General features: G+C 41.9%; 3 protein-coding genes across 3 annotated transcripts; 2 read left to right on the top strand and 1 right to left on the bottom strand.

Moving 5' to 3' along the window:
* Nucleotides 1-268: 268 nt before the first annotated feature.
* Nucleotides 269-10,685, top strand: lman2la (lectin, mannose-binding 2-like a). Its single transcript, XM_078271264.1, has 9 exons — nt 269-785; nt 1,166-1,284; nt 4,963-5,080; nt 5,165-5,247; nt 5,387-5,419; nt 5,775-5,936; nt 6,621-6,735; nt 7,279-7,404; nt 7,562-10,685. The coding sequence occupies exons 1-9, from the start codon at nt 596-598 to the stop codon at nt 7,702-7,704; spliced, it is 1,089 nt and encodes a 362-aa protein (XP_078127390.1). The 5' UTR covers nt 269-595; the 3' UTR covers nt 7,705-10,685.
* A 2,621-nt stretch (nt 10,686-13,306) lies between these two features.
* On the bottom strand, nt 13,307-19,678 carry wbp1 (WW domain binding protein 1). Its single transcript, XM_078271265.1, has 4 exons — nt 19,423-19,678; nt 18,455-18,557; nt 18,119-18,286; nt 13,307-15,221 (listed from the first exon to the last, which is right to left on the bottom strand). Exons 1-4 carry the CDS (start codon nt 19,483-19,485, stop codon nt 14,668-14,670), a joined length of 888 nt encoding a protein of 295 aa, XP_078127391.1. The 5' UTR covers nt 19,486-19,678; the 3' UTR covers nt 13,307-14,667.
* A 1,435-nt stretch (nt 19,679-21,113) lies between these two features.
* LOC144531684 (ADP-ribosylation factor-like protein 3) lies at nt 21,114-23,009 on the top strand (the record flags this gene model as incomplete). The annotated part of the gene is made up of 5 exons (XM_078271945.1): nt 21,114-21,293; nt 21,483-21,599; nt 21,722-21,772; nt 21,990-22,175; nt 22,657-23,009. Coding segments are annotated over 5 exons (582 nt in total), but the record flags the coding sequence as incomplete, so codon positions are not given.
* Between the last annotated feature and the right edge of the window lie 4,196 nt (nt 23,010-27,205).

The raw sequence follows: 27,205 nt of genomic DNA, 5'->3' as shown, positions 1-27,205 counted from the left end.
AAATACAATACATGCACAATGCAAAAAGTGTGAGAGGGTCAATATGGGTCTATATGCACCCACAGTTCAGTTTTGCCCAGGGGCTCTGCAAATATGCATCCCTGGAACATGGTGTAGTAGTGCAAGCTTATAGCTGACAAAGCCCTCAGCAGATATACAGCTCACAGAAAAAAGCCTAGATGAAAGACGTAAAAGAGATGTAGTATAATAAAGACATGGTGACAATGTCACAGCAATCTTACTGTTACTTTAAAAAGTGGCCTTTCATTTATATGATGGGACAGCACTTGAAAGTAGGTGCAGTAATAGACCGTGAGCATTTCCCAAAGAAATACCTGGATTACTAATAGGATTAGATTTATTAAAATGTCATATTATAGCTTTTTACAGCTCTACTACAGCTCCACACTTCCAATTTAATAAGTTAATTGATTAATTTTCACTATTGACATTATCTAAAACGATCGTACAGTACATCCAATAAAAAGCATGCATTCTGATTGACAATTAAACGGACCAATGGCGACGAGCCATGCACCGCAGTGAAGCAATGGGAAGGAAGCTGACGATTTAGTGGGATGAGTTTTGACCTACGATGGCTGCCGCCAGCAGGAGCCATTATTACGGGGAGCCCAGATCACCATTCAGACGGAAAATAATGCTTTTTAAATCATACTGGACTTTCGCTTTTCTAATTTTTACTGCAAGCAAGTGTTTGGCTGACGACGATCATGAAATGGAAGAATTTTTGAAGCGGGAGTATTCCCTTTCCAAGCCATACCAAGGTAACGCTATCTTACCCCGTTATAACGTTACACCCCGTGAACTGTCACAGTGGTGCTGATGCACAGGGGCAGATGTTTCCAGAATAATGCATTTATTTAGCGATCAAAGTAGGCTACATCTGCTTTAGCTTTTTACTTAATATAATGTCTTGATTTGATTTGTCTTACAACGCCTTCATTCTTCAGATACATCTTGCTGCTCTAACAGCCTTTTGGACTCTTATAATAGGCTACCTTACATTGTGATTCATTCAAGGCCTTTCTGTGCTTGTCTACCTTTTCTTCAGTTGTTTTGTTTAGTAACAAAGCAGAGGCTCAATGAGCTGTATTGTGCCCTGTCATCTTTTTTTTCATGCTGATGGTGCTATTTGTGTGCTCAGGTGTGGGATCCTTAGGCTCCTCGCACTGGGAGCTGATGGGAGATGCCATGGTAACCACCGAGCAGGTGCGCCTCACACCTGACATGCAGAGCCGGCAGGGGGCAGTGTGGAGCCGCCTTGTGAGTATACACAAATACTGGTAAACTGTATTACTGTCTCGTGATATTCCAGTGTTGTATAATCGAAATGGTTTAGCAAATATATTCACAGCCAAGAAACGCAGGATGAGAGGCCCTTAAGTAGAAGTTAAACATGCTTGTACACACTCAGCTGTCAGTTTATTAGGTTCACCAAGCTAAAACTGATGCAGTCTAATAAAACAGCCCTGCATTACAATCCACCAAGGCCACAGCAGTCATCTTGGATTCTGCTGAATTTTATTTATTGCATTATTCTGAGTGGTGTTCGGAATAGTCTAGTCTTAGTCTACCCTCATATATAAAGCTATAAATGCTGATAAACAGACAACTCAGTGTATACCATGCAAGTTATCAAAGGGTTGGAAATATCAGCATCATTTGTACAGTAGCCTAGGGGTAATAGTGATTGCACTGACTGTTAATGATTGCAAGTAGGTATTTAACTGTATTCTTTGTGGTTTATGTTTCATTATAAAGTTACAAGTGGTTATATATTTAGCCAGTAAAGTAGAGATTGTTAATTATGGGGTTGGTATGGGAGGATGTTTAAGCAACTGGTTTTTGCTTTCAGACAGTGTGTCATCTTTGCTGTAACCGTGTTGGATCTTATCTCGCACTAACCAAAATAAACACCCTCATCATTTGCTGCCCATGATTGTGGCTGGGTGAATACCTAATATCTCTAAAACGCCGACCTGAATACTATCTGACTCAAAGGAAGACTTGAACGTTTATACTTTATTTGGCGACTGAGGGCCAAAGGGCTCCTCTTGCCTTGACATCAACCCAACCAGTCATGTCTCTGACACTCAACAGGGCAACAGAAAACACTATTACAAGTGAAACCAGACTTCAGTATTAGACTAATTACGTTTTGGTCATAAGGTTGCATATGCACCAAAGAAGAGTTCGGAGTATTCAGCCTTCTTGGAGACCTTGAGTGGAGTCCTGCATGGGGCTCCAGTCGGGGACTCCATAGTTCTGCTGGGGGACTTCAACGCGCACGTGGGTAATGATGGAGACACATGGAGAGGCGTGATTGGGAGGAACAGCCTCCCTGATCTAAACCAGAGTGGTTGTTTGTTGTTGGACTTCTGTGCTAGTCATGGATTGTCTATAACGAACACCATGTTCGAACATAGGGATGCTCATAAGTGTACTTGGTACCAGAGCACCCTAGGCCAAAGGTCAATGATCGATTTTATAATCGTTTCATCTGATCTGAGGCCGTATGTTTTGGACACTCGGGTGAAGAGAGGGGCGGAGCTGTCAACCGATCACCATCTGGTGGTGAGTTGGGTCAGGGGTGGGGGAAGACTCTGGACAGACCTGGTAAGCCCAAACGGGTAGTGCGGGGTAAATTGGGAACGTCTGGAGGAGGCCCCTGTCCGACAGACTTTCAACTCACACCTCCGGCGGAGCTTTTCGTGCATCCCTGTGGAGGCTGGGGGCATTGAACCCGAGTGGACAATGTTCAAAGTTTCCATTGCTGAAGCTGCGGTGAGGAGCTGTGGTCTTAGGGTCTTAGGTGCCTCAAGGGGCGGTAACCCACGAACACCGTGGTGGACACCGGTGGTCAGGGAAGCCATCCGACTGAAGAAGGAGTCTTTCCGGGATATGTTATCCCAGACGACTCCGGAGGCAGTTGCAAGGTACCGAAGGGCCCGAAGGGCTGCAGCCTCTGCCGTGAAAGAGGCAAAGCAGCGTGTGTGGGAGAAGTTCGGAGAAGACATGGAGAAGGACTTTTGGTCGGCACCAAGGTACTTCTGGAAAACCGTTCGCCACCTCAGGAGGGGGAAGCGGAAAAAACCATCCAAGCTGTGTACAGTAAGGACGGGACGCTGTTGACCTCAACTGAGGAGGTAATAGGGCGGTGGAAGGAGCACTTTGAGGAACTCCTAAATCCGACTAATACGCCCTCTATGGTAGAGGCAGAGCTGGAGGATGAGGGGGGATTGGCATCAATTTCCCTGGTGGAGATTGCTGAGGTAGTTAAACAACTCCACAGTGGCAAAGCCCCAGGAATTGATGAGATTTGTCCAGAAATGCTTAAAGCTCTGGGTGTGGAGGGGTTGTCTTGGTTGACACGCCTCTTCAACATTGCGTGGAAGTCTGGGACGGTGCCTAAGGAGTGGAAGACCGGGGTGGTGGTTCCCCTTTTTAAAAAGGGGGACCAGAGGGTGTGTGCCAATTACAGGGGTAACACACTTCTCAGCCTCCCCGGTAAAGTCTACTCCAAGGTGCTGGAAAGGAGGGTTCGGTCGATAGTCGAATCTCAGGTTGAAGAGGAACAATGCGGATTCCGTCCTGGTCGTGGAACAACGGACCAGATCTTTACTCTCGCAAGGATCCTGGAGGGAGCCTGGGAGTATACCCAACCAGTCTACATGTGTTTTGTGGATCTGGAGAAGGCGTATGACCGGGTGCCCCGGGAGATACTGTGGGAGGTGCTGCGAGAGTACGGGGTGAGGGGGTCCCTTCTCAGGGCCATCCAATCTCTGTACGACCAAAGCGAGAGCTGTGTCCGGGTTCTCGGCAGTAAGTCGGACTCGTTTCAGGTGAGAGTTGGCCTCCGCCAGGGCTGCGCTTTGTCACCAATCCTGTTTGTAGTATTTATGGACAGGATATCGAGGCGTAGTCGGGGTGGAGAGGGGTTGCAGTTCGGTGGGCTGGGGATCTCATCGCTGCTTTTTGCAGATGATGTGGTCCTGATGGCATCATCGGCCTGTGACCTTCAGCACTCACTGGATCGGTTCGCAGCCGAGTGTGAAGCGGCTGGGATGAGGATCAGCACCTCTAAATCAGAGGCCATGGTTCTCAGCAGGAAACCGATGGAGTGCCTTCTCCAGGTAGGGAATGAGTCATTACACCAAGTGAAGGAGTTCAAGTACCTTGGGGTCTTGTTCGCGAGTGAGGGGACAATGGAGCGGGAGATTGGTCGGAGAATCGGCACAGCAGGTGCGGTATTACATTCAATTTATCGCACCGTTGTGACGAAAAGAGAGCTGAGCCAGAAGGCAAAGCTCTCAATCTACCGGTCAGTTTTTGTTCCTACCCTCAGCTATGGTCATTAAGGCTGGGTCATGACCGAAAGAACAAGATCCAGGGTACAAGCGGCCAAAATGGGTTTCCTCAGGAGGGTAGCTGGCGTCTCCCTTAGAGATAGGGTGAGAAGCTCAGTTATCCGTGAGGAGCTCGGAGTAGAGCCGCTGCTCCTTTGCATCGAAAGGAACCAGTTGAGGTGGTTCGGGCATCTGGTAAGGATGCCCCCGGGGCGCCTCCCTAGGGAGGTGTTCCAGGCACGTCCAGCTGGGAGGAGGCCTCGGGGGAGACCCAGGACTAGGTGGAGGGATTATATCTCTAACCTGGCCTGGGAACGCCTCGGGATCCCCCAGTCGGAGCTGGTTAATGTGGCCCGGGAAAGGGAAGTTTGGGGTCCCATGCTGGAGCTGCTACCCCCGCGACCCGACCCCGGATAAGCGGATGAAGATGGATGGATGGATGGATGGTTTTTAAAGGTGTTGGGTTTTACCAATGACCTTTACTCCCCCAAATCCAAAATTTGAGAATCTCTTATTGCCCTCTTATATATTGCCTAGTTGTTGGAGTAAACACTATGTATTTCAGTGGCTTTATGTAACTCTTGTGTGTGTTTAGCCTTGCCATCTGACAGATTGGGAGATGCAGGTGCACTTTAAGATTCACGGGCAAGGGAAGAAGAACCTGAATGGTGATGGACTAGCCATATGGTACACTAAGGAACGTGCACAAAAAGGTAAACGCTATGGGACCTTACTATTTATCTCATAAAAAAAAGTATTTTTTTTATATATTATCAACACTCTGTCTTATTTTACAGGTCCTGTATTTGGAAATATGGACAACTTCACTGGTTTGGGTGTGTTTGTGGACACGTATCCTAATGAGGAGAAACACCTAGAGGTATGCTGGAATAGCACTGCTTAGATCTCAAGTGTTGTGGGAAAGTACAGCAGGGTTGAGGGCGAGCCATGGACAAGGGCTCTTGCAAATTTGTGTAAAATGTGTCTTTGTGTTCTTTTGTGCAAACATTTGGAGTCAGGCGCAGAAGAAAAGATATACTCCTCGCACACAGGTAACCAGCTTTTGGAACATTTGATGCCTTCATTGGTCCTTAATGCTTCTCTGACTGCAAACATACCCTTGTAATCAGATTAATATGAATTCCAAAAGGATAAAGGAATACAAGGAATAAAGCATGCAACTAAATATGACATTCAAGTTAAACAGTGTCAATGCAGGTTTGTAAATAAGAGTTTTTTTTTTAAATTCTAAATAATGAACAGCATAGATTTCTTTTATGCAGTCTCTTACAAAAAGCCTACATGACCTAATTGCAAAAGCATCATTGCTACATTAGCGTATGATGAGGGTTTCATTAAAATCAAGACAATTTCCTCATCTCGCTCTTTTCCCCCTGTGACCACAAGAGGATTTTCCCCTTCGTTCTGGCCATGGTTGGGAACGGCAGCATCAGCTATGACCACGAGCGGGACGGTCGCCCCACAGAGCTGGGCGGCTGCAACGCCATGGTGCGCAACCTCAAACATGACACCTTCCTCTTCATCCGATACGTCCGCCGCAGGCTCACGGTGAGAGACTCTGTCTTCAATTATCTACAGTAATAACACTGCTTAGCACACGCAGACACTTCCTCATGTCCTCATCCGTCCAACCTGTTATTAGCATGCATTAGGTAGACTGAGTTGACCCACTAATATTTATTTATAAAGTGGAGGTTGGCTGAGAAAACGCCCTGTTCAAGGTTACACTGAGAAATAGAATAATTTATTCGGACACAAACAGAACAGAATTTCATTATGCTCCATTAAAGCAGGTACAGGCAGGTACCGGGCAATTATTGAGTATAGTCTGGCAGCTACACAAAGTGAAATACATGTTTTGATTTTCAACGTCTTTCCAATGTTTTCAAGCAAGGGCTTTGCAGATAGATACATACCAAAAGATATTACATTTCTTTGTCAGTCAGGGAAAAAAACAGCTGACTTTATCATATAAAATGCAGCATTACGTTATGTAATAATTTCTAGTAAACTATGGCTAAACTCACTATGGGCTAAACTCTTCTTTCCCCATTGTTCTCCAAGAAATTGAGTCAGTGTCCAAGATTTTAGGGGATTCTATGTTTTACTCACAAAGTCATTCCGATAACTCCGTAAACCTGCTTTTGGAAACAGAACTGAGATGAATTAGATGCCCAGTTATTTACATTCAGTGGCTCTCTAAAAGTCACTGAAGTAACTCTTGTTCCTCAGGTGATGATAGACATCGACGGGCAACATGAGTGGAGGGACTGCCTGGACATACCCGGGGTGCGGCTTCCCAAAGGCTATTATTTTGGAGCTACAGCCATCACTGGAGACCTCTCAGGTAAACAGCTTTCACTGTCCCAAACAGCTCCCCAAGTAATGGGGATTTAAAATCACTATTTTCCCAGCACTTCTTTCTCTCCTAGTTTCAAGGTCTATTTTATCTGGTAAAAATAAATAATTCTTCTGCTACTGCTTGGCTGTGTTTGCATCATTGATTTAGGAGGGACAAACATAGCAATAGAAGATACAGACATCACTCACAGGTGTATTGATGCATACAGTATACTGTAGCTTGTCATGCTGTGATACTGTTGATGCGAAGAGATAAGATTAAAATTCAGTGAACTAATCCTTTGAGTAATCGGACTGTAGAGTCAGTGCTAAATACAGAATATAGAATGTAGCATTAGAGAGATTAAGGAGCTAGATTCGGCGGAAAAGGCTTTGCTCTCTGCCTGAACTAAGGCGATGCTTTTATTTTTGCTCTGTTAGGCATTTGCGGTGAAAAGTGTGAGGCCTTTTAACCACATATAATCACTTCTCATTGATGTGTTGTGTGTTTTTCTAAATGTAATCATATTTTCTGATTCTCAACTTATAGATAACCATGATATAATTTCCCTGAAACTCTACCAACTGACGGTGTTGCGGAGTCGAAAGGAAGAAGAAGAGGAGGAAGAAGAGGAGATAACCATACCCAGTGTGGATAACATTGAGCTACTCAGATGTAAGACACACACACACACACATTATTGGGGAACATCAACGTCACTCTCGTCCTCTCTTTTTGCGTCATGTCACTCTTTCCTCCATCTTTTCTCACCTTCACTGTCATTTTCTTTCACCCTTCCTTCTCTCTTCCTGACTATTGTCCTCTGTTCCAGTGGGTCAGACTGAAGAAGGGATGAGTGGGTTAGCTATTTTCTTCACCGTGTTCTTCTCCATGTTGGGCTGCATCTTCCTCATCGTTATTGGCCTGGTGGTCTACAGCCACTGGAGCGAGAGTCGACGCAAGCGCTTCTACTGAGACAGAACAAAAAAAGATGGAGGTGGTGATTGTGATGACTACTGTGGTTCGTGGACGCAACCGCACTGAGACGGAAGTGAGACACTGCTGTCGGCCAGTAGAGCGCAGCAGGTTGTTTTTTATCCTGAGGACAACACTATTTGAACAGAGGACGAAGTAGATGTATCACCTGCTACAAATAGCCATTGTCCAACTTTGCCATTGGTCGTCATGAAGCAGTAGGACTTTATTTTTGTCCTGCCTGACACACACCAACTCGGCCTTACCATCTCCACCTCTGTACTTGTTACACAGCAGCAGACGTGCAGTATGACATCTAATGAGCAGCTACATTTTTATTTTCACCGTTTGCTGCATATGACAACTTCAAATTTCTTTTAACTATTTTTCAGTTTACTGATGTGATTTTATGGCTTTGAGAAACATAAATATATAAGCATCCAATGTGTTCCCACTCTACAGTGTGACTTGAAGCGCTAACCATATAGCACTAAAAACCAATGATGCTATGCTTAATGTAGCTCCTTGCTAACTAAAGATGCATCTCGACTGCTCTTTGCATTAGAAAAAGCGTCTCAGAGTATACTATATAGTATGCTGTATATTCTCATCATGTAGTTGTAGTGTGCATGACATTTGTTGGATATTTTTTATGAATTATCTAGGCTACCGCTGTTCTTCGTTAACATGATGCTTTAACTTTTATGTAAAGCATATGCATAAAACTGACCTGTCCCATGTGGCAAAGCAATTTCTTTTTAACAATATTATCTCTCACAAAATGTTTATATTTATCACTGTTCCCTTCCCCAGATGTTATGTGAGTATATGAGAAAATGGATCGTTTTTTTGTTGATCAGTTTAGAGCAAACTCTTCTAAATATATTTTAAATAGATACATTTAAATGTCTGAAATGGACTTTGCACTGAAGACAATTTGAATGACTCATTTATTGTAAATTATTTTACTTTGCACACTGAACACTAAAATGACTTTTTGTTTGTTTCTTTAGTGTTATATGTAAAAACACCACCTCTGTGTTTCTGTCATACGGTATATGCTCTTGCAGTGAACTGAACATGCTGGTCTGGCCTCAGGTTGCCTCCTTTGGATGGAGGTGTTGGCCGGGCCCTATCGACAGCTGTATGTTCTGGAAATGGCTGAAGGCCTCATGTCAACATCATATATTTTGTATGTGGTGCTTTGTTTTCAATTGTGCAATGAGTAAGGACTTCCTTATTTTCCTGTAGCCACTTTGACAACCGCCCTACCTTATTTCTGTTCTGTTTGTTTTGTATGACAACCGTGTGCCTCATATATCCATTCAGTGATCCGTAAATTACAGTTTGTAACTATTCTTTGTCCTGAACCATTTCTATTGCCTCCTTAAAGAGCAAACAAGACCTACATTGATATTGTTTATGACCTTTTTGAAGTGGGATATACAGTATGTAGGTCAACAGCATACAGATGTTTCTATCTGTGCGCCAGATAGAAAGTTAAAGAATAAACCGTGCATTGTATAAACCTCATCATCAAACTCTTTGAGCTTTCAGTGTGTGTGGGTAACAACATCCTAATTTTTGGATGACATAACATCCCGTCAATAATTCAGGCCAACTATCTGAGGTTTGATGATGCTCCAGATCAATATCTTAGCTTCGTCACACGTCTGGGCAGGGCATGATTTTCACTTAAGTGCTCAAGGTTAATTTCTAAAAATGTTCAGGCTTTACAAATGTTTACAAGAAGATACCAGGATCTTGCAAAAGACTACTTGAGGTTAAATGGAAGAATTTTTAAGTCAAGAAATGGCAAGGGTTGGTCAGTTGAGTGTCAATCTTTGTTTTATTAAAAAAATAAAATACAAATGATGACCCAACGAGTACACAGCAGACTTCTTACTTATACAAAAGCATTTTTATCTATCATTCAGTGCTTTATTTATGTATTTTTACTCATTTTGGCTTGTTTAAAGTTATTAGGAAAACAATGTAGAAAGAGTCTGTTGTGCGTCTGTAGATGCCTGCTTCTTTCTCAAACTGGGAGGTTTCTAGTTTTGGCCAAAAAAAGAAAAGAAAATCCACATAGCTCAACCATGGCACCTCCATCTGTTTGGTATTATCTATGGTTGAAAACAAAGTACAGTTTACAAGTTGTTGGACAGAAACAATGACCGATAAGTTCAGAGTGTTCCTGTATCAGCCTAATGTGTCCTGGTCTAAGTCAACTGTGTTCCATGTTGAGGTCTTTCATATGTATAATATACAAACGTTTTGATGGTGTTGTAATAACTGAGAATTAAAAAGGGAAAAGTCAGTGAAAATTCATCAAGCTGGAAAAAGAAGAAAGCTGTTGCTTTAACTGAGAAAAACCAACACGTTGAATTAGTGCAACAATAATGAGGGATGTAAAAGTGGCAAACAGATTAAAGATATCAAACATGAATTAATCTAACAAAAACAATATATTCAACTTTTTCCTCCGGCTTAAAACAACCTAATTATGTGGTTTATCCATAAATCCGGAGTAGAAAGTGTTAGTGGCTCTTTTTTTTCCAGGCAGGAAAAAGCCAAAAAAAGAGGGGGGGGTGAAGGAATATATAAAACTAGAATTGCTTTTTAACTCAAACCCCTCAGCTGACACTGAAGCATACGTTCCCACCACATCATTGCAGTAGCATTACGTTTTTATTTTTACAAGGTTTTCTTAAACAAACATGAACACACACCAACCAAAAGTAGATTACAGTACAGTGCCACAAGTACTCAAGAGTTATATTGCTTGTACTGATGCCAACAGACAAATGACAAAGAAAGGGGTTGCAGCATATAACAGTAGGTTTATGTTTTTGCATAGCCTAGATGAGTTAAAGTATAATAGACTACAGAGTTGCGTGATGCAGAAATAACACCACACAACAAGGGGGAAACAATTATCATGAAAGAACTGCTTTGGCTTTATGAGACTGGTGGGTCCAGTGTTAAATTTAAAACTCTAGCACTGCTTGTTAAAGATAACCCTGAGAGTGGGAAACAAAATCGTCATGACAACCACACGCACACCGGTGAAAACAGTGACAATCTGTGTAGCATGGAGATGGCAGCAACTTTGGTAGATTATTCTGTCGACACTTCTGCATGAGTGGACATGCCCTCCTGTTTCCAGGAAGTAAGGGTCCACATGCAGAGTGCTTGGCTACACTTTCTGTTACCAAGACGGAGCCTGGTGGAGGGTGGAGTCACGGTCCACAAAGAGCCAACGGCCCAAATTAACAACCACACATGCATCTAGTTACATAAGGAAGAATCATTCTCATTGGGCGGGGAGGTTGGAAGGATGTCGCATCACGCACCTCCGTTGACAAAACAAAAAAAGGCAAAGTTAAAGCCTATAAAACAAACATACGCAGCCATAAACAATCAGCTATTGTTAAATATGAACTAACTCCACCAGATTAAAAGAACATCCAAAACCCAAACGCTGACCATGTTCAGATGGTGGATCTCGGCAACTGTGGCTTTAAATGAACAGCACAGAGGAGACAAATCAGTCAGTGAAATGGATGAATGTTTGTCCATGATTGATGACTGATATAGCCCTTAATCTCGGTAAACGTGAAAAACAGGGAGGCATAGTGGTTTTTTGGCAATGGGAAAACTATGAACCTCCAGTTCACTCATGCACAAAAGATCCCCTATCCTTCCCCTCATCCCTCTCCCCTATTATTTTGTCTATATATGTATACAAATAAGCAAAAATGCACCTTAGTAAGAAGGTTAGAAAGAAATCTCTTGTTGGGAGTTCATTTTTTTTGTCCTCCAAACACATAAGATGAATCGCAACAAAACCATAGAAAACAAAATAGTTTTTCCTCATGCTTTTAAGCCAGGTAATATCACAAACTAATTGCAACCACATCCATGAAACAAAAACAGAACGAGCACAAAATCTGGTCTTGACTAATTCCATTACTGCGACGACTAACTAGAAACACAGTATTTGTTAATTCAACACAAGCACCCCACAGATACAAAACCAATGCAAGTAAAACTCTACAGAACGTGACGGTATAAATCTTGTGGCTTTAAATGTTAGGAAACCACATCCTCTCCTCATAAAGCAAGCACACTCTCTAAAGCTCAGATGCTATTTTCTATCGATACAAAAGCACATCCCTGCTCTGAAGCAGTCATGCTAGGAACACAACTATTACCATTCAAAAGAAACTACATCTACTCTAATAAAGGCAGTAGCGCATCCGTTTCTGCATTCAGAGGCCATATTTTATTGTGCAGCTCCAAAATGTAAGACATTTGCTCTCTAGAGATGCAGCAAGGCAGCTTGAGGTGTGTTGGTCAAAAAATGCCTTATATTACTTCTGCTAATGGGTGTGCAGTCATGCTCACAGTGTAACAGCTCCTCTGAAAAGGTCGTGGTCATGTTTGTTTGGCTTCATATTTAAGCACCTGCTCGTCTACGGCAACACAAGGACTGCAAACATCACAACAGCATGTTTGATTAGGCCTATTCAATGAACATGAAACTAAATCTTCTTTCAATGTAAGCCTTAGGCAGCCGTGCAGTCATATAGTTACACTCTATATTGATATTATTGGTGCACCGGCCCTCTTGCATTGTTTTCCTACGCTTTAGCCACAGCAGTACTTAGTGTAGCTCAAATGGTAGAAACACAACCACAGCCGGTACAGCGCTCTGGGCTGCTGCTAGCTGGAGAAAACACTTTCATAAGCCACAGAACTGCGTGTGTCTTACAATTATACACATTTATGTGCAGAACCCAGTGTCACATCTTGTGAAGAATTTCATCTAAATTATTACATTAATTTTAATGCCTGAAAAAATAGATCTGGCAAGCCTGAAATGTTAGCATTTACTCTCCACTTTGTCAGCTGGCAGTACTTTGTGAGCATGTGTGCTTATGTGAAGCAGAAAGACCCGACCTGAGTCTTTACACTGTGCCCATTTTGAGCAGACAAATAAAAGTTGTTGAACATTATTCTAAACAAATTGTCAATAAACCATTTAGTGACTCATCAGTTACTGCTCGTCTTGCACAGACTTTCATCTGGCAACAAATCATAAATTTTGTTCTGCGGTGGTTTCCCTATTGACAACAACCAGTTTGACTGCTATACTTTGAATACACACTGTACAGTATATTGGGCAAGCAACATGCAACACAGAGAAGCATGCAGTTAATCACAATAGATTCTGCAGCTGTGCCAACACTGCAGAGCCTGCATCCATCTCAACTAGCTAAGGCACCCACCCTCTGCTGCCAAAAATACCCAAATACCACTGCAAATCCCTCACACTGCTAAGAGCTACAGAGGCCGCCGACACAGCACCAGATAACTAGCTACCAGCACCGCACAACAGCATAGCATGGCTCACACAGACATAACACAATGAAACTAGAGCTAAAACCAGTCCATTTCTTTACCCCAACACCTGGGTACACAATTGTGCAGCCACAGTAGCCCACTATCATTTTGACAAACAGATGAGCAAAGAAAGTAGCACAACTGCTAGAAAATGCCAATAAACTCAAATATAAACAGAAATTCAAGCCTCATGCAAAATACCAGTGCTTTTAATAGTTAATTCACCTCAGTGCTGAGCAAGTGTTACCAGATGCTACAGCACTATACAGATATACAAAACACACAAGACTCAACCCTTCCCTACTGCACTACTATATCCACACTCTAGCAGCCCCCATCAGGAGCTTTGTTACATTAATGGTGACACCGGCGGCATTAACTGAAGTGTAGCTGGTTATGAAATGGAAAAAAAGCACATCCTTCGTTAAGAACATCCAATCTATATACTTGTGTTTAGAATGAGCAAAAGGCTGCTACTACTCACTCTGACATAACACAGTAAATAAAACACAGAGCCACCAAAAGGTTTTTTTTATTCATTACAAAATTGGTGGCATAGCCCTCTTGGCTATCTCTATGAATATAATGCAGTCAGACACCGAAGTGGGGGAGATAAATCATTCAAAGCTGGTTGCTCCTTACCTACAGTCATGCTAATTGGTGACCACAATATGGATATCAAAAAGGAAAAATGGGCTGGGGGTGTATGACATTTAAAACCCAGAGACAAAACAAACTCAACTCTTTCTCGTCTCTCTGCCGTTTGTGGGTGTATAGTCTCCCCCGCTCTAGATGTGAAAAGTCCCACAGACTTCACACCAGATGCTGATTGCCATGACCTCAGAGCTGACATCAGGCAGCTGTGCCCTAGATTTCACAGCACACACACACACACAAACTCTCACGCACACACAGCTTTGGGGAAAACAAAATGGTGTGCTCTTGTTGATTCATCCAGTTTTCAAGAGATTTTTTTTTTTCCCCACTCACTGCCTCAGAGTCATAGTGGGGATAAGGGAGAAATGTTGTTGACCGTGGTGGTATGCTCCGAGCTGACCATCCCACCGGGGGTAAAATATCAGATGGAGGGATGGCTGGAAATGTTCTGATCAAGGAGCGTGGCGAGGCATAAAAATGGAAACATGACAGCAGTGCTCAAGGAGAGGGCAGAAGCAAGGGAAACAGTCAATTCTGGTTTCAGTCACAATCAATGGCTGCCCTCTCACTACCCAATGACGTTCTCTCATTTAGCACTAAGGGAAAACATACCAAATGGAGCAACGACATGCGTTTGTTGGTTGGTTTCCCCACTAAAAGAAAAGCAAAGCAAAATAACGTGTCCACACAATGTGTTATTCGTCTTTCCGAATCAGGAGCCATTAAGGATTAGTTATCATCATCACCTTTAACATCATGTCTGTGTGTTAGTTCAAAGAATTAAAACACAAACAGTCTCTGTTGTGGTGATGATGATGCAACAGAGATCTTGGGTCACCCTGCGTGAAGCAGAAAGCCACACTGGCTGGCTGTCTGGCTGGTTAGTTACGCTGTGGATCACACCATGTGGTCTCCAGTGCTGGTGCTAGCAGTCTGGCTGGGCAGCTCAGAGGTGTGCTCCTTTTGTCTGAAGGTCTGCTGCTGATGCCCCGGGCAGCAGTCCTGACCGCTGACCTTGCACATGCGGTGCTCCTCGTCGCTTTCCTCCTCAAGCCCCGAGCCCTCGTCTACGTCCAGCTGGCAAACACAAACCTCAATCCCTGAGTCGCCGGTGACGTGGCGACGCCGAGTCATGAGCTCCTCATCCTCCTCCTCCTCCTCCTCTTCTTCTTCTTCTTCTTCTGCCGCCGCCATCAGCGCAGCCTCTGCCAGATATTGTGCTGGGACCGACATAGCCACTGCTTCGTGGTTTGATGATGAGCCTGAGGCCTGACTGTCCACTCTCGGGTCTGCCTCAGGCAGGGGTTGTGGCACCGTGGCGTCTGGCTGGCTCAGTTGTGGAGGGAGTGCTGGAGTACTCTCAGGAGGGTTTTCAGAGTAGGGAGGAGGTGGTGTTGGGGGGTGACCTACCACCTCTTCATAATCAGGAAGCTTGCAGTCGTTCCAGAACCCTGAAAGTCAGCAAATACAAAAAGGGCTTCAGCTTTCAAAGCATCATCCCCGTAAGAGCAGTCATACATCCATGTAGAGCTGCAACAATTAATCGTTGAATCAATTAGCCAATCAACAGAAAATGAATTGAAAACTATTTTGATAATCAATTGTCATTTTTTGTTAGCTAAAATGCCAAAAAATATATATATAATTGGTTCCAACTTCTGAAGTGTTAATTTTGCTGCTTAGTCCTCTATGATACTAAAGTATTTCGCTGCTGATTGGACAAAACAAGGAGTTTGAATAGGTCAACTCAAGCTAGGGGAAATTGCATGTTTTACTATTTGCCAACATTTTATGGACCAAACTATAATAACTATCACTGCGATCAGCACCTAAAAACCACCTTTGGTGACTGAAGCTTCACTAGTCCCCAGAGCCTCTATGTTATTTTCTCTTCAAGGACAGAGTAACAACAACAACCACTGTCAAGTCTCCCTAGGACAGTCCATCAGGTAAATATCTCAAATGCATTTTGTAAATGATGTGGCTTACTTTGCTGGGTACTTTTAATGTAAAAGTGTGTACCTTTCCCTTATGTCGATTAATCAGTTATTTTATCGAATAAGCAATTTGTTTTTTGGTCTATAAAATGTCAGAAAATGGTGAAAAATATAGATCACTGTTTTCCAAAATCCAAGATTACATCCTCAAATGTCTTGTTTTGTCAACAACTCAAAGATATATGAAAATCGACCCACATGCTTTGGTCTTGTCCCGCTCTGTCGGTGTTCTGGAAATCTATATTTGACTCACCTTCAGCCATCATATCCGTTAACATCCACCCATCAGCCTTGATCGGCCTGTTTGGTGTCCTGCCAACTGACCACCCACGGCCATCCTATCTGGCTGAATATATTGCTTTTCTTGCGCCATTAGCAAGGTGTGTTACATTACATTACATTTAGAGGACGCTTTTATCCAAAGCGACTTACAATTGCTATATATGTCAGAGGTTGCACGCCTCTGGAGCAACTAGGGGTTAAGCGTCTTGCTCAGGGACACATTGGTTGATGTATCAAAGCCTCCCACACCAAAGGCATGTGTCATATCCACTGCGCCATCACCACCCCCCTGTGTGTGATCCTTATGCAGTGGAAACATCCCCCCTCCACTTAAAAATATTTGTGACTGTACATATTCACTTTGATTCATTTCAAAACCTGTTTTCTTAACATATGTTTATATTTTGTTTAGTACTATTTTCATTATCACTTAATTGTTATTATATCTTTTTACTGTGTGTGTGTGTGTGTGTGTGTGATATTTTATCTCTACATTTCTTTGCCCTTGTGGGTTTATTATTATTATTTACAAAGACCTTCATCACATTTTATTTTCCTCGCACGTGTAAGGGCTTACATAGTGTTTTGTATTAACAAATCTTATAAATAAATCATTTAAAAAAAAAAAAAAGATATTCAAAAATCAATCTCTTGAAATGGTCTTGAAAATTGCCCTTTTCGTGATAAAATAAAAAAAAAAAAAGGTGTGTGTGTGTATATATATATATATATATATATATATATTTTATTTTTAATTATAAAAAATAAATATTTTTAATTTTTATATATATAAAAAATTCATTTTACTGTCACTGTGTTTTAAGCTAAAAAAAAAAAAAAAAAAATTGGAGAATTTATAAAGGGCAATTAATGTAATAGTTGAAAACCAAATTGATTAATCTTTGCAGCTCCCATGTTGATTACACTGCGATTTGTTGATATTTTCTGCACACACTTTATATTCCTCTCTTGTCTATTTCACAAAATAGCACTTCACACCCACATATTATTGATAGACAGACATCTGTAGAAAACTAGAAAATATGTTGTCCCAGAACTCAGCTTGACATGAATGTTGTCTGAGAAGATACATTTCAAATGAAGATAAATGGAACATGTCATTGGATACATCGGGGTAACAGGTTTAGAGCTGTAATGTTGGAAGGCATGCCTAAGAGAAATGCTAAAGCGTGCCCTGAGTATTTGGAAAAGGCTTATTACTACGTTCCCAATGATATCCTGTGGGAAGAGCTGCAAGACTCCGTATATGTTACCAGGATCGTGTAAAGTCATTGTCTGCGTCTGCTCAAAGTTAGAGTTGTGTTCACATTCTTGACATTAAGTCAAGCATGTTCACTGTGGGTCTCGGACTGTTAACAAGCGTGCCCCTTGTCCCACTCCTGTTTGTGATATAAGGCCCTTATAAGGGGATACAATATTAACCTGCAGTCAAGGTCCGGAGTGACCACTGACATCAGGGTGGCATCTTTGCTGTCTGATGCCCTTCTGACAATGTGAGACTATGATCTCCGATATGCCTTCAGGCAATTTGCCACAGAGTCTCTCTCGCTCTCTCGCTCCAAGGAAAGTTCATGTATCTTGTGGAGGTCATGTCTCTTGTGGATCTGAGTGACAAAGATTGTGAGATTTGCTGCTGTAATGTGGACGTTTCATTGTACTTTGGTGGTGGAGAGAGCAAAGTTCAAAGTCTTGACCCCTTAGAATAATACTGTGCATACAAGCTGTGAACATGAAACCTGTAGGATGGCCCTAATTTGTCTGATAAGTAGAGGAGTAAAGTTATCCAACACAATCCTGGTATAGAGCTTCAGCAATGCAATGATTTAGGGGAGACCTCAGAGCAGACCCAGCAGAAACTGAATCATCCAGCTGGTCCATGAGCACATAAGGATTCCATTGGAGGTTGTGGAAAAAGTTGCTTTAGAAAAGATTATCTGGGCTTCTATGCTTACACCATCACAACCCTTGTTTGTAGCACCTAGTCTGTATTGTGTTTAATTCTGGAAGGCATCACTGACGACCCCATAGCAAGCACAAAGACTACTCACTTAGATTGAGCGGTGGAGGGGAAATGAAGGAGCTGGAGGCTCCCTGGTAGGCCATGAGGCTGATCTCACGTTGACGTTGCTCCTGCTGAAGACGCATCTTAACCCTCCGGTGTCGGTAGGCACAGCAGCAGCTAAGCATGATGATCAGGGTCCATACCAACCAGAACCCTATGAGGGAGGACAAACTCAATGTAATCCTAATGAACCAAGACAGGCAACACAAATTCCTAAGGAATTTAAATCTCCAAAATTAGAATTCAATGGACAATAGGGATGTGATTTACCATACCATGAATTAATAATTGGGAAAAGAAAAAAGAAAACATAGGAACTTACACCAGAGCTCGTAGTAGTAGGTGCAGCACTCTGTCTCTCCGCAGCAGTACCCCATGTCACAGCGGTACTGTTCATTGTTTACCCCAAAACAGAACTCCTTCCCCTTAAATACACACAAGAGGTACACAAGTGAAAGTCAACATCACACAAGATAAGAAACTGCATTGCAAACTCTTGAAAGACTGACCCATTTCTAGGACTTTGTCATTTGTCACTTCAGTGCCACATATGTTTGCACATTTCTGAGCTCATTTTCTGTACTGTGACACTTATATTTATAATAACAACACAATGAGATTCAGATGGTACCGAGGCAATGCAAGCAGTCACTGCTAAATGTTGCCAGCGGTACAGGACAATTAATTACTACAAAAACAACATTTAAAGTGAATTTAGAGAACATGTAGCAATAAAACAACGCTAACGTTACTGCTGCCGAACAAGGTCAGTATGTCCACAAATGTGCAGATAAAATGCTAAATTGCTCAAGTACCATTGTGGGTGTTCATATCGTTATCAACTTAATTTGACATAAAACTGCAAGTAGCTAGCTAGCTTTATCAGGGAAGGAAACTAGACAAACTGGGACTGACTGTCCTGCCTATAATATCAAGAACTCTAACATTATAAATCAACAATAGAAACAAACACGCCAACACCGGGTAACGTTACCAGTTAGCAACGGCTAACCTATTCTTGATACCCTTGGTTCAAACAGTAAAATTGAGGTAATAAAAGAAATCAGTGCATCTTCGAGTTATAGCCTAAATCTTCTGGCAAGTTAACTGTCGAAATATGAATGAAAACTTTGACTAACTGACGTCATCCACAGCATACAATAACGAACCGTGCCCAGTTTCCTTTGTGGAGGAAACAAAAAGGATCGGCAGAAGGCCTTCACCCATCCCAAGAGCAGCGGCCTCAGCTGGAAGAGTCAGCCGGCACCGGGAGCTCTAGCGGTGGCTTACCTGCACCAGACAGGTCCCGGTACAAAGAAGACCTACAATGGATCCCAGTGCTTTCTGCGGCATCTTTCTGGGTCTTCGGCCGTTAACACGACGGGAATCATATAGCAGTCGGTCGAATCGTTGACTTGTTGAGGTGACTGCAGGTGGCAGTTGCTGGTTAACCCTTTAGCCTGTCGCACCCGAACATGTTTTTGTTGTTCCTTCACTAGAAACAGCACCAGTAGTAACATGAAACGGAGTCGGCGATTGAACTCTAGAGGGCGCTGTGTACGCGTGTGTGAAAACCTTTTATACAGTCTATAATTAAATCGGAAGGAGCGATATACCAACTGTAGTGTTACAGAAGTTTTATATTTGTTGCGAGTCATGTGTCTTGAAGTAGATCGGGGATGATGCTTCAAAACCGAATTTAAGTTCAGTGCAGAAGATTAGCCTACTTAAAAACGTTAAGACCATTGTTGCATTCATTTATTTTCCCATTCAATCATTTTATTAATCATTATGTATTCGCAAGGTAACGTTATTTCTCACTTTGGGCAGCAATTCTCAACACTCAGACGTATATGACTTCTTTCTCACTTAAAGCTTTCTCGAATCAACTCTTTGATTAAACAGAATAATAAATAAATACATGTTTGTACTTCATGATATTATAATAATAACGTTTATTTGAAGCACTTTCCAAAAAATCAATTCAACAAAATAAATATTTATATCAAATAACAAATGCCTAATTAAGTTTCTTCTTTATGTATTTATAAAGAAGCCATACAAATATTTGTAGGGTCATATTTTGAATGGTGCATTTTTGTTCTCGTGCCGAGAGATGCCCAGCCGTAACCCTGACGTCACGGTTCCCCTGGCAACAGAAGTTAACAGCTGGGAAGCATGGTTAGAAAGATGTTAATCCATTTAGTCTGAGCAAAGGGACACAAGACCAACACTTGAGGAAACATGGTGAGTCATAACGATTCACAGCCGTGGCTGCTTTGGAGTTAGAGCATGATGGTTTTAGTTTATATTTTTATTGAATGATAGTAGTTGTTGTTATATGACATAGGCTATGTGTGTTACTGAAAACTGTTAGCTACAGCCGGCTAGCATTACTTGGCAGTGAATGGGGCACCTAAGTAGTAAACAACAACAAAAACATACTGCATTAGTTTTGTGTCAATGATAATATGGGTTGTCACTGAAAATAGCAATTGCAAATTGTAATAGTTTTAATTCAAACAAATTTGACACTATAAATAAAATTGCATTAAAATAGTGTTACAAAATCAAGAAGAAGTCAAAGAAAACACTGTCACATGTCAGTCCCCATGATACAGGTCACAAAGTGCAGTGACAGCAGAACACACGGCAAGGTAAATGGCTTGAGCCAAATCCTTCCTTACCCCTTTCTGGACACAACCCATTCACTGTGCACATGCTTAATCTTGGCCAATGAGAGCTTTTGCTCTGACACGTGTAGGTCACTGCAAGCAGCTAACAGCTAAGTCCTCATACTCTAGGTGGTTCTTGCTGTGGGGTGAGTGTTCAACCTCCTGTACACGCTGTGCTGGGTTCCTCTGCCAACCCCTGACGCCATGCTGGCCTCTGATGACTGGTGCTTTACATAATACAGCTTAGGCCATGTAACAATAGTGAGAAAAAGCTTGCAGGTTTGTCTACGTCATCTTTGAACCTGCTATCCCATTGAAGGCTCTACGCCGCCCCACCTGCAGGGCCTGTTGTCCATTCTTCGGCGGCTAAAGCAGTCTCCAGAACAGGAGGTGCGCTTACTGTTGCTCGGCTTGGACAATGCTGGCAAGACCACTCTGCTGAAACAGCTGGCAGCAGAAGATATCAGCCACATCACCCCCACACAAGTACAAATAGGCACACACTCACACACATCTAGTAGCTGAGTCACACACTGTTGAGATGTCATCTTCTCACAATTGTCACACATTTCCTCACATACATTTCTTCATTTTCCAGTCAAACTGAATTCCAAATCAGGCTTTAATTTACCTGTGGTGAATAAAGCATTAAGCATCCATGTTATATTTCAACAGGGCTTCAATATAAAAAGTGTTCAATCATCTGGCTTCAAGTTGAATGTTTGGGACATTGGAGGTCAGCGCAAGATCCGCCCCTACTGGAGAAATTATTTTGAGGACACGGATGTACTGGTAGGTTCTCTTTGATGTACTTAACCTGATTGTTACTATCGCCAAAATTCACCTCACAATATAGTATTTCATACATGGTATGAACCGTTATGAACCGGTAATATCTATGACTGTTGTTGCAGATCTATGTGATTGACAGCTCAGACAGGAAAAGGTTTGAAGAGACAAGCCTGGTGAGATACAATGACTTTTTTTTAAAAAAGAAGTGCAATAATAAAATATTTCTTCTATGATTACTAAGGACGATATTCTCATTGTAGGAGTGCAGACTCAATTTTAACCATATTTCTTAATGGTGTTGGGTGCAATTAAAGCCAAAAAGTCAATATTATTTAGTTTTCTGACTCAGCCAGTACACATGTCACTGACTACGTGTGTCTGTTCCTCCAGGAGCTGGCTGAGTTGCTGGAGGAGGAAAAGCTTGCTGCTGTGCCACTGTTAATCTTTGCCAACAAGCAGGACCTGGTGACAGCCTCCCCAGCATCTGAGCTGGCAGAAAGTCTCAGTCTGCATACTATCCGGGATCGAATGTGGCAGGTCCAGGCCTGCTCAGCTGTCACTGCTGAGGGAGTGCAGGTAAATACAGTACACACTGCAACATGCAAGGGTTGCGACAGGATGGCTGGCAGAGTGGAATCCAACCGTCTTTGCAGTCAGTTTCAGAACTCATAGAATATTGGCATTGATAACTTTACTTAAATTTATATTGTGAAAACATATGATGTCTATTTATCATATACATATACTCTAAATGTTAAAGCTGAGAACAAGACTTCTCCCTACTCAAACTATAAATACTATTTATAATATCGCCCAGATTAAAGGTCCGAAGTTAAGCATGTTTCTAATGACCAAAGAGGCTTTGCTGTTGTGTCTTCACCATATGTATTCAAATGGTTCAACCTATAACATTGTCATCACCAGCCACAGTAATATTTTTAAAAGGATGATGTCATATTGCCCTGGACATCAGCAGTAAACTCTGGCTTGTAAACCCACTTTTAAGCTGTGGCTCACTAATTTTCACAGCACAAACAAATTGTCTGCTTCTTTCCAGGATGGCATGACCTGGGTTTGCAGAAATATAACGTTTCGGAAGAAATAATTCAGGAAGCAAAAGATCCGTGAAGAATTGCAGTTGCACTTTACATTTGACCATTTTATGTGTTGTTTTTTATGAAACTCTCTTTTGTCATTCTGTCTTCACTTGGCAGTATAAAAACTAAGTAGGCCTAGACGACCTGTACAGTGCTGTTCTTCTTAACCCTGTCAATGCCTATCATTAAATGTATATACTGTATATATTAGGTTGTTTTATTTAAATTGCTAGTTCTACACAATTCTTTTTGTAATGTGCTCCTTTTAATGCAATGGTATGTAGGCATTCACTGTCTGAATAAAATTCAGTATTATTCAGTTTTCTGTGTGGTGGATTCATGACTGATAGGTGTCGTAAGCCTGTGAGTCTCTCTACCTAAAGCTAGAGGGCGGCCTTGCGCTAATGTTGTCTCTCACAGCCTAATGCCCAATTATTAAATCCCCTACTTCCCATGAATGAGGTGGCTTCCTGTGCCATATTTGATTTGTTTGTTTCATAATCACCAATCTTTTCTTTAATCCATACATTAGTATGCTCTATTGCCAACCAAAAAGTCTAGGTTTGAAATATGAGGCCATAAACAAGGCAGGAATTGATCAGCAGTAATTCATTTAGTGATGCTTCGACATTTTTGCTCATTTACACTTTCGCAGGGCGGCTTATGGTCACACTGTTTATGCTCAGGTACAGAAAAAAAAAAATCTGTATCATGAACAAAATGACCTTAACACAGGAAACAGACCGCAATACATCTCTCTTGCATGCACAATACAGAAACACCTTGGCCATTCAATTACTCAACAATTCACCTTGTTCACCATGATTTACCACAAGGCAATTGCATTTTCTGTCTATTTTTCTATTTTGTCTTTTGCAGCACATTTGCCACAAACCCCACTAATCTGAACTGGCCGAGTGCTCCGCTGTGGTCCTATAGGGCATTTACATACAAACCTTTTCCAGGACTAATAGCTCTCCAATACAATTTGCATTTATATAGCCCTGTTCATACCAACATGATTTGGCGCCTTTGCCCATGATAGAAATAAACCTCCTCCTTTGGCCTTGAGTTACTGCCCTGCTGCTGCTGGCGAGTGTGTTCATCTGCGTCCCTCTATGTATGTAAGGGTGGCTGATTTTAATATGTCAGAGTTGCTTGATCCTTCGATGGAGACTGAAACAAGTGCGGAAAGCCTCAAAATGGACCTCATAATGATTCAGTATGGGCTATGGTCTCGTGGTAGTGTGTTATCTGCAATATAGTTCACTTGAATGTTGTTGATACAGCAGTGTGGGACACTTGACTAGGCCACAGAGTCACAAGTTAAATATTAAGCCCCAACTGTTTTCGTACATAACCTTATTCAGTTAAAGCTGCTTTCAATTTGCTCATACAAATGCATTCAACACTGTTACAAGGCTCTATGGTACATCAAAAGAGAGAGAAAAAAGTAATAAGAAAGTGAAAGTCTACCATGTGAGATTGAGAATAAAATTCCCCCTCTCTCCCTTTGGAGTGCTTAATCATTAACATCTAATCCATGTGATTATCACCCAACCTGTAAGAAATATTCCCAATTACACGTAGAAGTATTCTGATAAATCTTACCAATTTCATCTACCAATAGTATGTGCATCACATGGCAAACGCTGTGAAGTGCCTTTAAATCCCAATATAAAACTGGATTTAGCAAATAGAAGAGAGGATTGGATCAACCAGTCCTTGTTACCTCTGGCTCTATCATCAGCGAGGTGAGGGGCATTCAGGCCTGCAAAGGGCCATAAATCATGGGACTTTCCCCAACTACTCAGGCCAGCACACTGGTCTCCCACACAGGGGAAACGAAGGGCAGAGAGTCTGATTGACTCTCAGGGCCAGAGAGAGAAAAAAGGGGAGGCGAGATCCTGTGACTTAATTAAAGTGTTGTGTATCTCACACACTGTAACTACAGCTCAGTCACTTTGGTGCTACAGCAGCAGTGTGGGATGCATCAGCATTGAGGAAAGTATTCCGACCTCAACCACATCTAAAGAAAAATGCATAGGTGATTTTAAATTGTGTGACATAGATATTTTAAGACTGTTGGTGAACCAAACCTATGCTTTTACATGCACTTTATGTGGCCTGTCATGTCATTGACCACACTGTCTTTCTCTGCTTTCAACAGATGGAGTAATTCCATGATTACAATGGTATTGCAACACAGGTGATTCTGTGACATAATATATATTGCAAGGCAGACATCTACAATACACTAATATATCTGTATAACTGAGAGGAAAAACATGAAATGCTTCAAAAATAATACTGCATAAAAACTGCTTTAAATTCAGAACAGTTTTTAACAAAGTGCATTTTTTTGCAATTTTAACAGGAGCATGTATGAACCATGATTAAAATGTAAGTGAGTCTGGAGTGACAGAAAACAAAACAGTCCCAGAAATAATGGCTAATGTCTGTAATAAAGGAAAGAAATCTTTCTATTGGTTCGATTATTTGTTCCACCCCTATTCAACCCAATAAAAAGGGAACATATTGTCTAAAGTGTTTTCAAATTGTCTAATGTTAAAGAGCATAAATATTGGACTAGCTGTGGCTGAATCCCTCAGATGCATCTTTACTCTGCCTGGGCTTGCAATGTTAAAGTGTTCTTCTGCTCTCTCTTCAAATAAAACTTCCTTGTACCTTGTAAGCTACTACAACCAAAATGAATCTGGCTCATCCCTCCAGTAACAATTACAGTGTTGGGGACAGTTTGTTTGGCCAGAACAGCATCTCTCCTGCCTCATTCCCAAGGCAATCCTTTATGATTAAGCAGATAAGTGCTGGTACTGGATGATAAAACAAACGACAAATGTCCACATTCCTCTCATAGCTTCTTTGATCTCTCTCTCTCTCTCTCTCTCTCTCTCTCTCTCTCTCTCCCCCCTTTGCTATAATCAAACTGCAGAGTCATAAACAGCAAGGGATGGTGACTATAAAAATGATTGGGAGGCTCTATCAGCTTGGGGACAGAAGTTCACACCTTGGAGCAGGTCAGACTCAGAGCACGTGGGGGTCGGCCTGGTAGGGGGTCCATGGCTCTGTTTGATGCTCCTGAGACAGAAAACAGAAAGGAAGAGATGGTGTAAGGGTGAAGCATGACGTTGTGTGGTAATATAGTGAGACGCGAGAAACACTGACTGACTTTTTAGTAGGGAATTAGCTGGGATCTGAGCAAAGTATGTAAAGATCTGGGATAAGTCTTGTGTGTCCTATTCAGATTATGCTTCTGGCCTTTGGGGGCTTTGTGCACATGTACATTTTAGTACAGTTTATTACAGAACTATTTGATCAATTCTGAGAGTTCATAATTTTGCACCAGTTTTGACCATCATGGAGTTATGTGTGACAGGAACCTTCAAATATTTTGACTCTAGAACAAACTTGTGAATTTGCCTGAAAAGCTCCTCACGAGAAATTTGAGATTTTGATGTTTAATTAAGTGTATGATGTGGTCCTTAGTGTGTGAATGGTTGTTCTCCTGCTGCTCCATTGCATTTTTCTCCTTCGTTCTAATTTGGAAAAACAAAACAGTATGTGAGGGCCGTTTCCTCAAAAATAACCAAATATTGAGTGCATGTCTGTACAGTGGATGACGATTTCCAATTTGAGTATATTTATTTTACAGAGAAATGAGTTCCACTTGCTAATCAAGTCCTTGTCACGCCTTTGTGTTAAAATAGAGTCACTGCATATCACTGCAATTGGAAACCAATCATGTCCAATAGATAATAACATGGGTAAACTGTTTAGACCATGAAGCAATGACTGTCCCGCTCTTCACTAGCACGAGGTCAGAGGTCATACTCTTGACCCCTCACCGACCCTTGACTCCAACCTGCACTGGGAGGAAATAACACTTTCCACCGTCCGAAACGTTCCCAGATTGACTGATTGCCCTTATCATGTGACAGATTTGGTCCAATTCTCTTTTCTCTGTCTTTGCTCCCCCACACTCCCTTGTCCCTCCTCGGCACTCATAATACGACTTTTTATCGCCTCTCGCTGAAACAGAGACCCAGCGCCATCCGTCATTACAGCACACGCTGACAGCTCCTCACACATGCATGGATTTTTACATTTGACTCAATCCAGGGGCTTACTTTACTGTAACCGATTCAATATTCCTCAAATGAGCCGACAGATCTATATACACGCCACAGTGGATGGGATGATCTATAGCACAGCCTTAATAGATTTCCCAGGCCTCAGAGACTGGCTAGTTTAGGAGACAGGGCATAATTTGTGCAATAAAAACATAATTATTCATTTGACTTGCTTGATAATTTATGTTCTTAGGCATTACAGCTTAAATGTGTGTGTGAATTTTGTGTGTGTCTGCATGCTGGAACTGTGTGGGCTCAGGATTGGGCTTAACTATCATGAATCCATTTATAAGTTTGTGTGTTCCTAAATTCTTAACTACTATCTAGTTTCAATCTAGTGATTACTAAATCGAGTTGC

This window comes from Sander vitreus, chromosome 16 (assembly GCF_031162955.1).
Source record: "Sander vitreus isolate 19-12246 chromosome 16, sanVit1, whole genome shotgun sequence".
Lineage (NCBI taxonomy): Eukaryota > Metazoa > Chordata > Actinopteri > Perciformes > Percidae > Sander > Sander vitreus.
The sequence above is the reverse complement of the archived record's forward strand: the minus strand, read 5'-3'. Positions and strand labels throughout refer to the sequence as shown.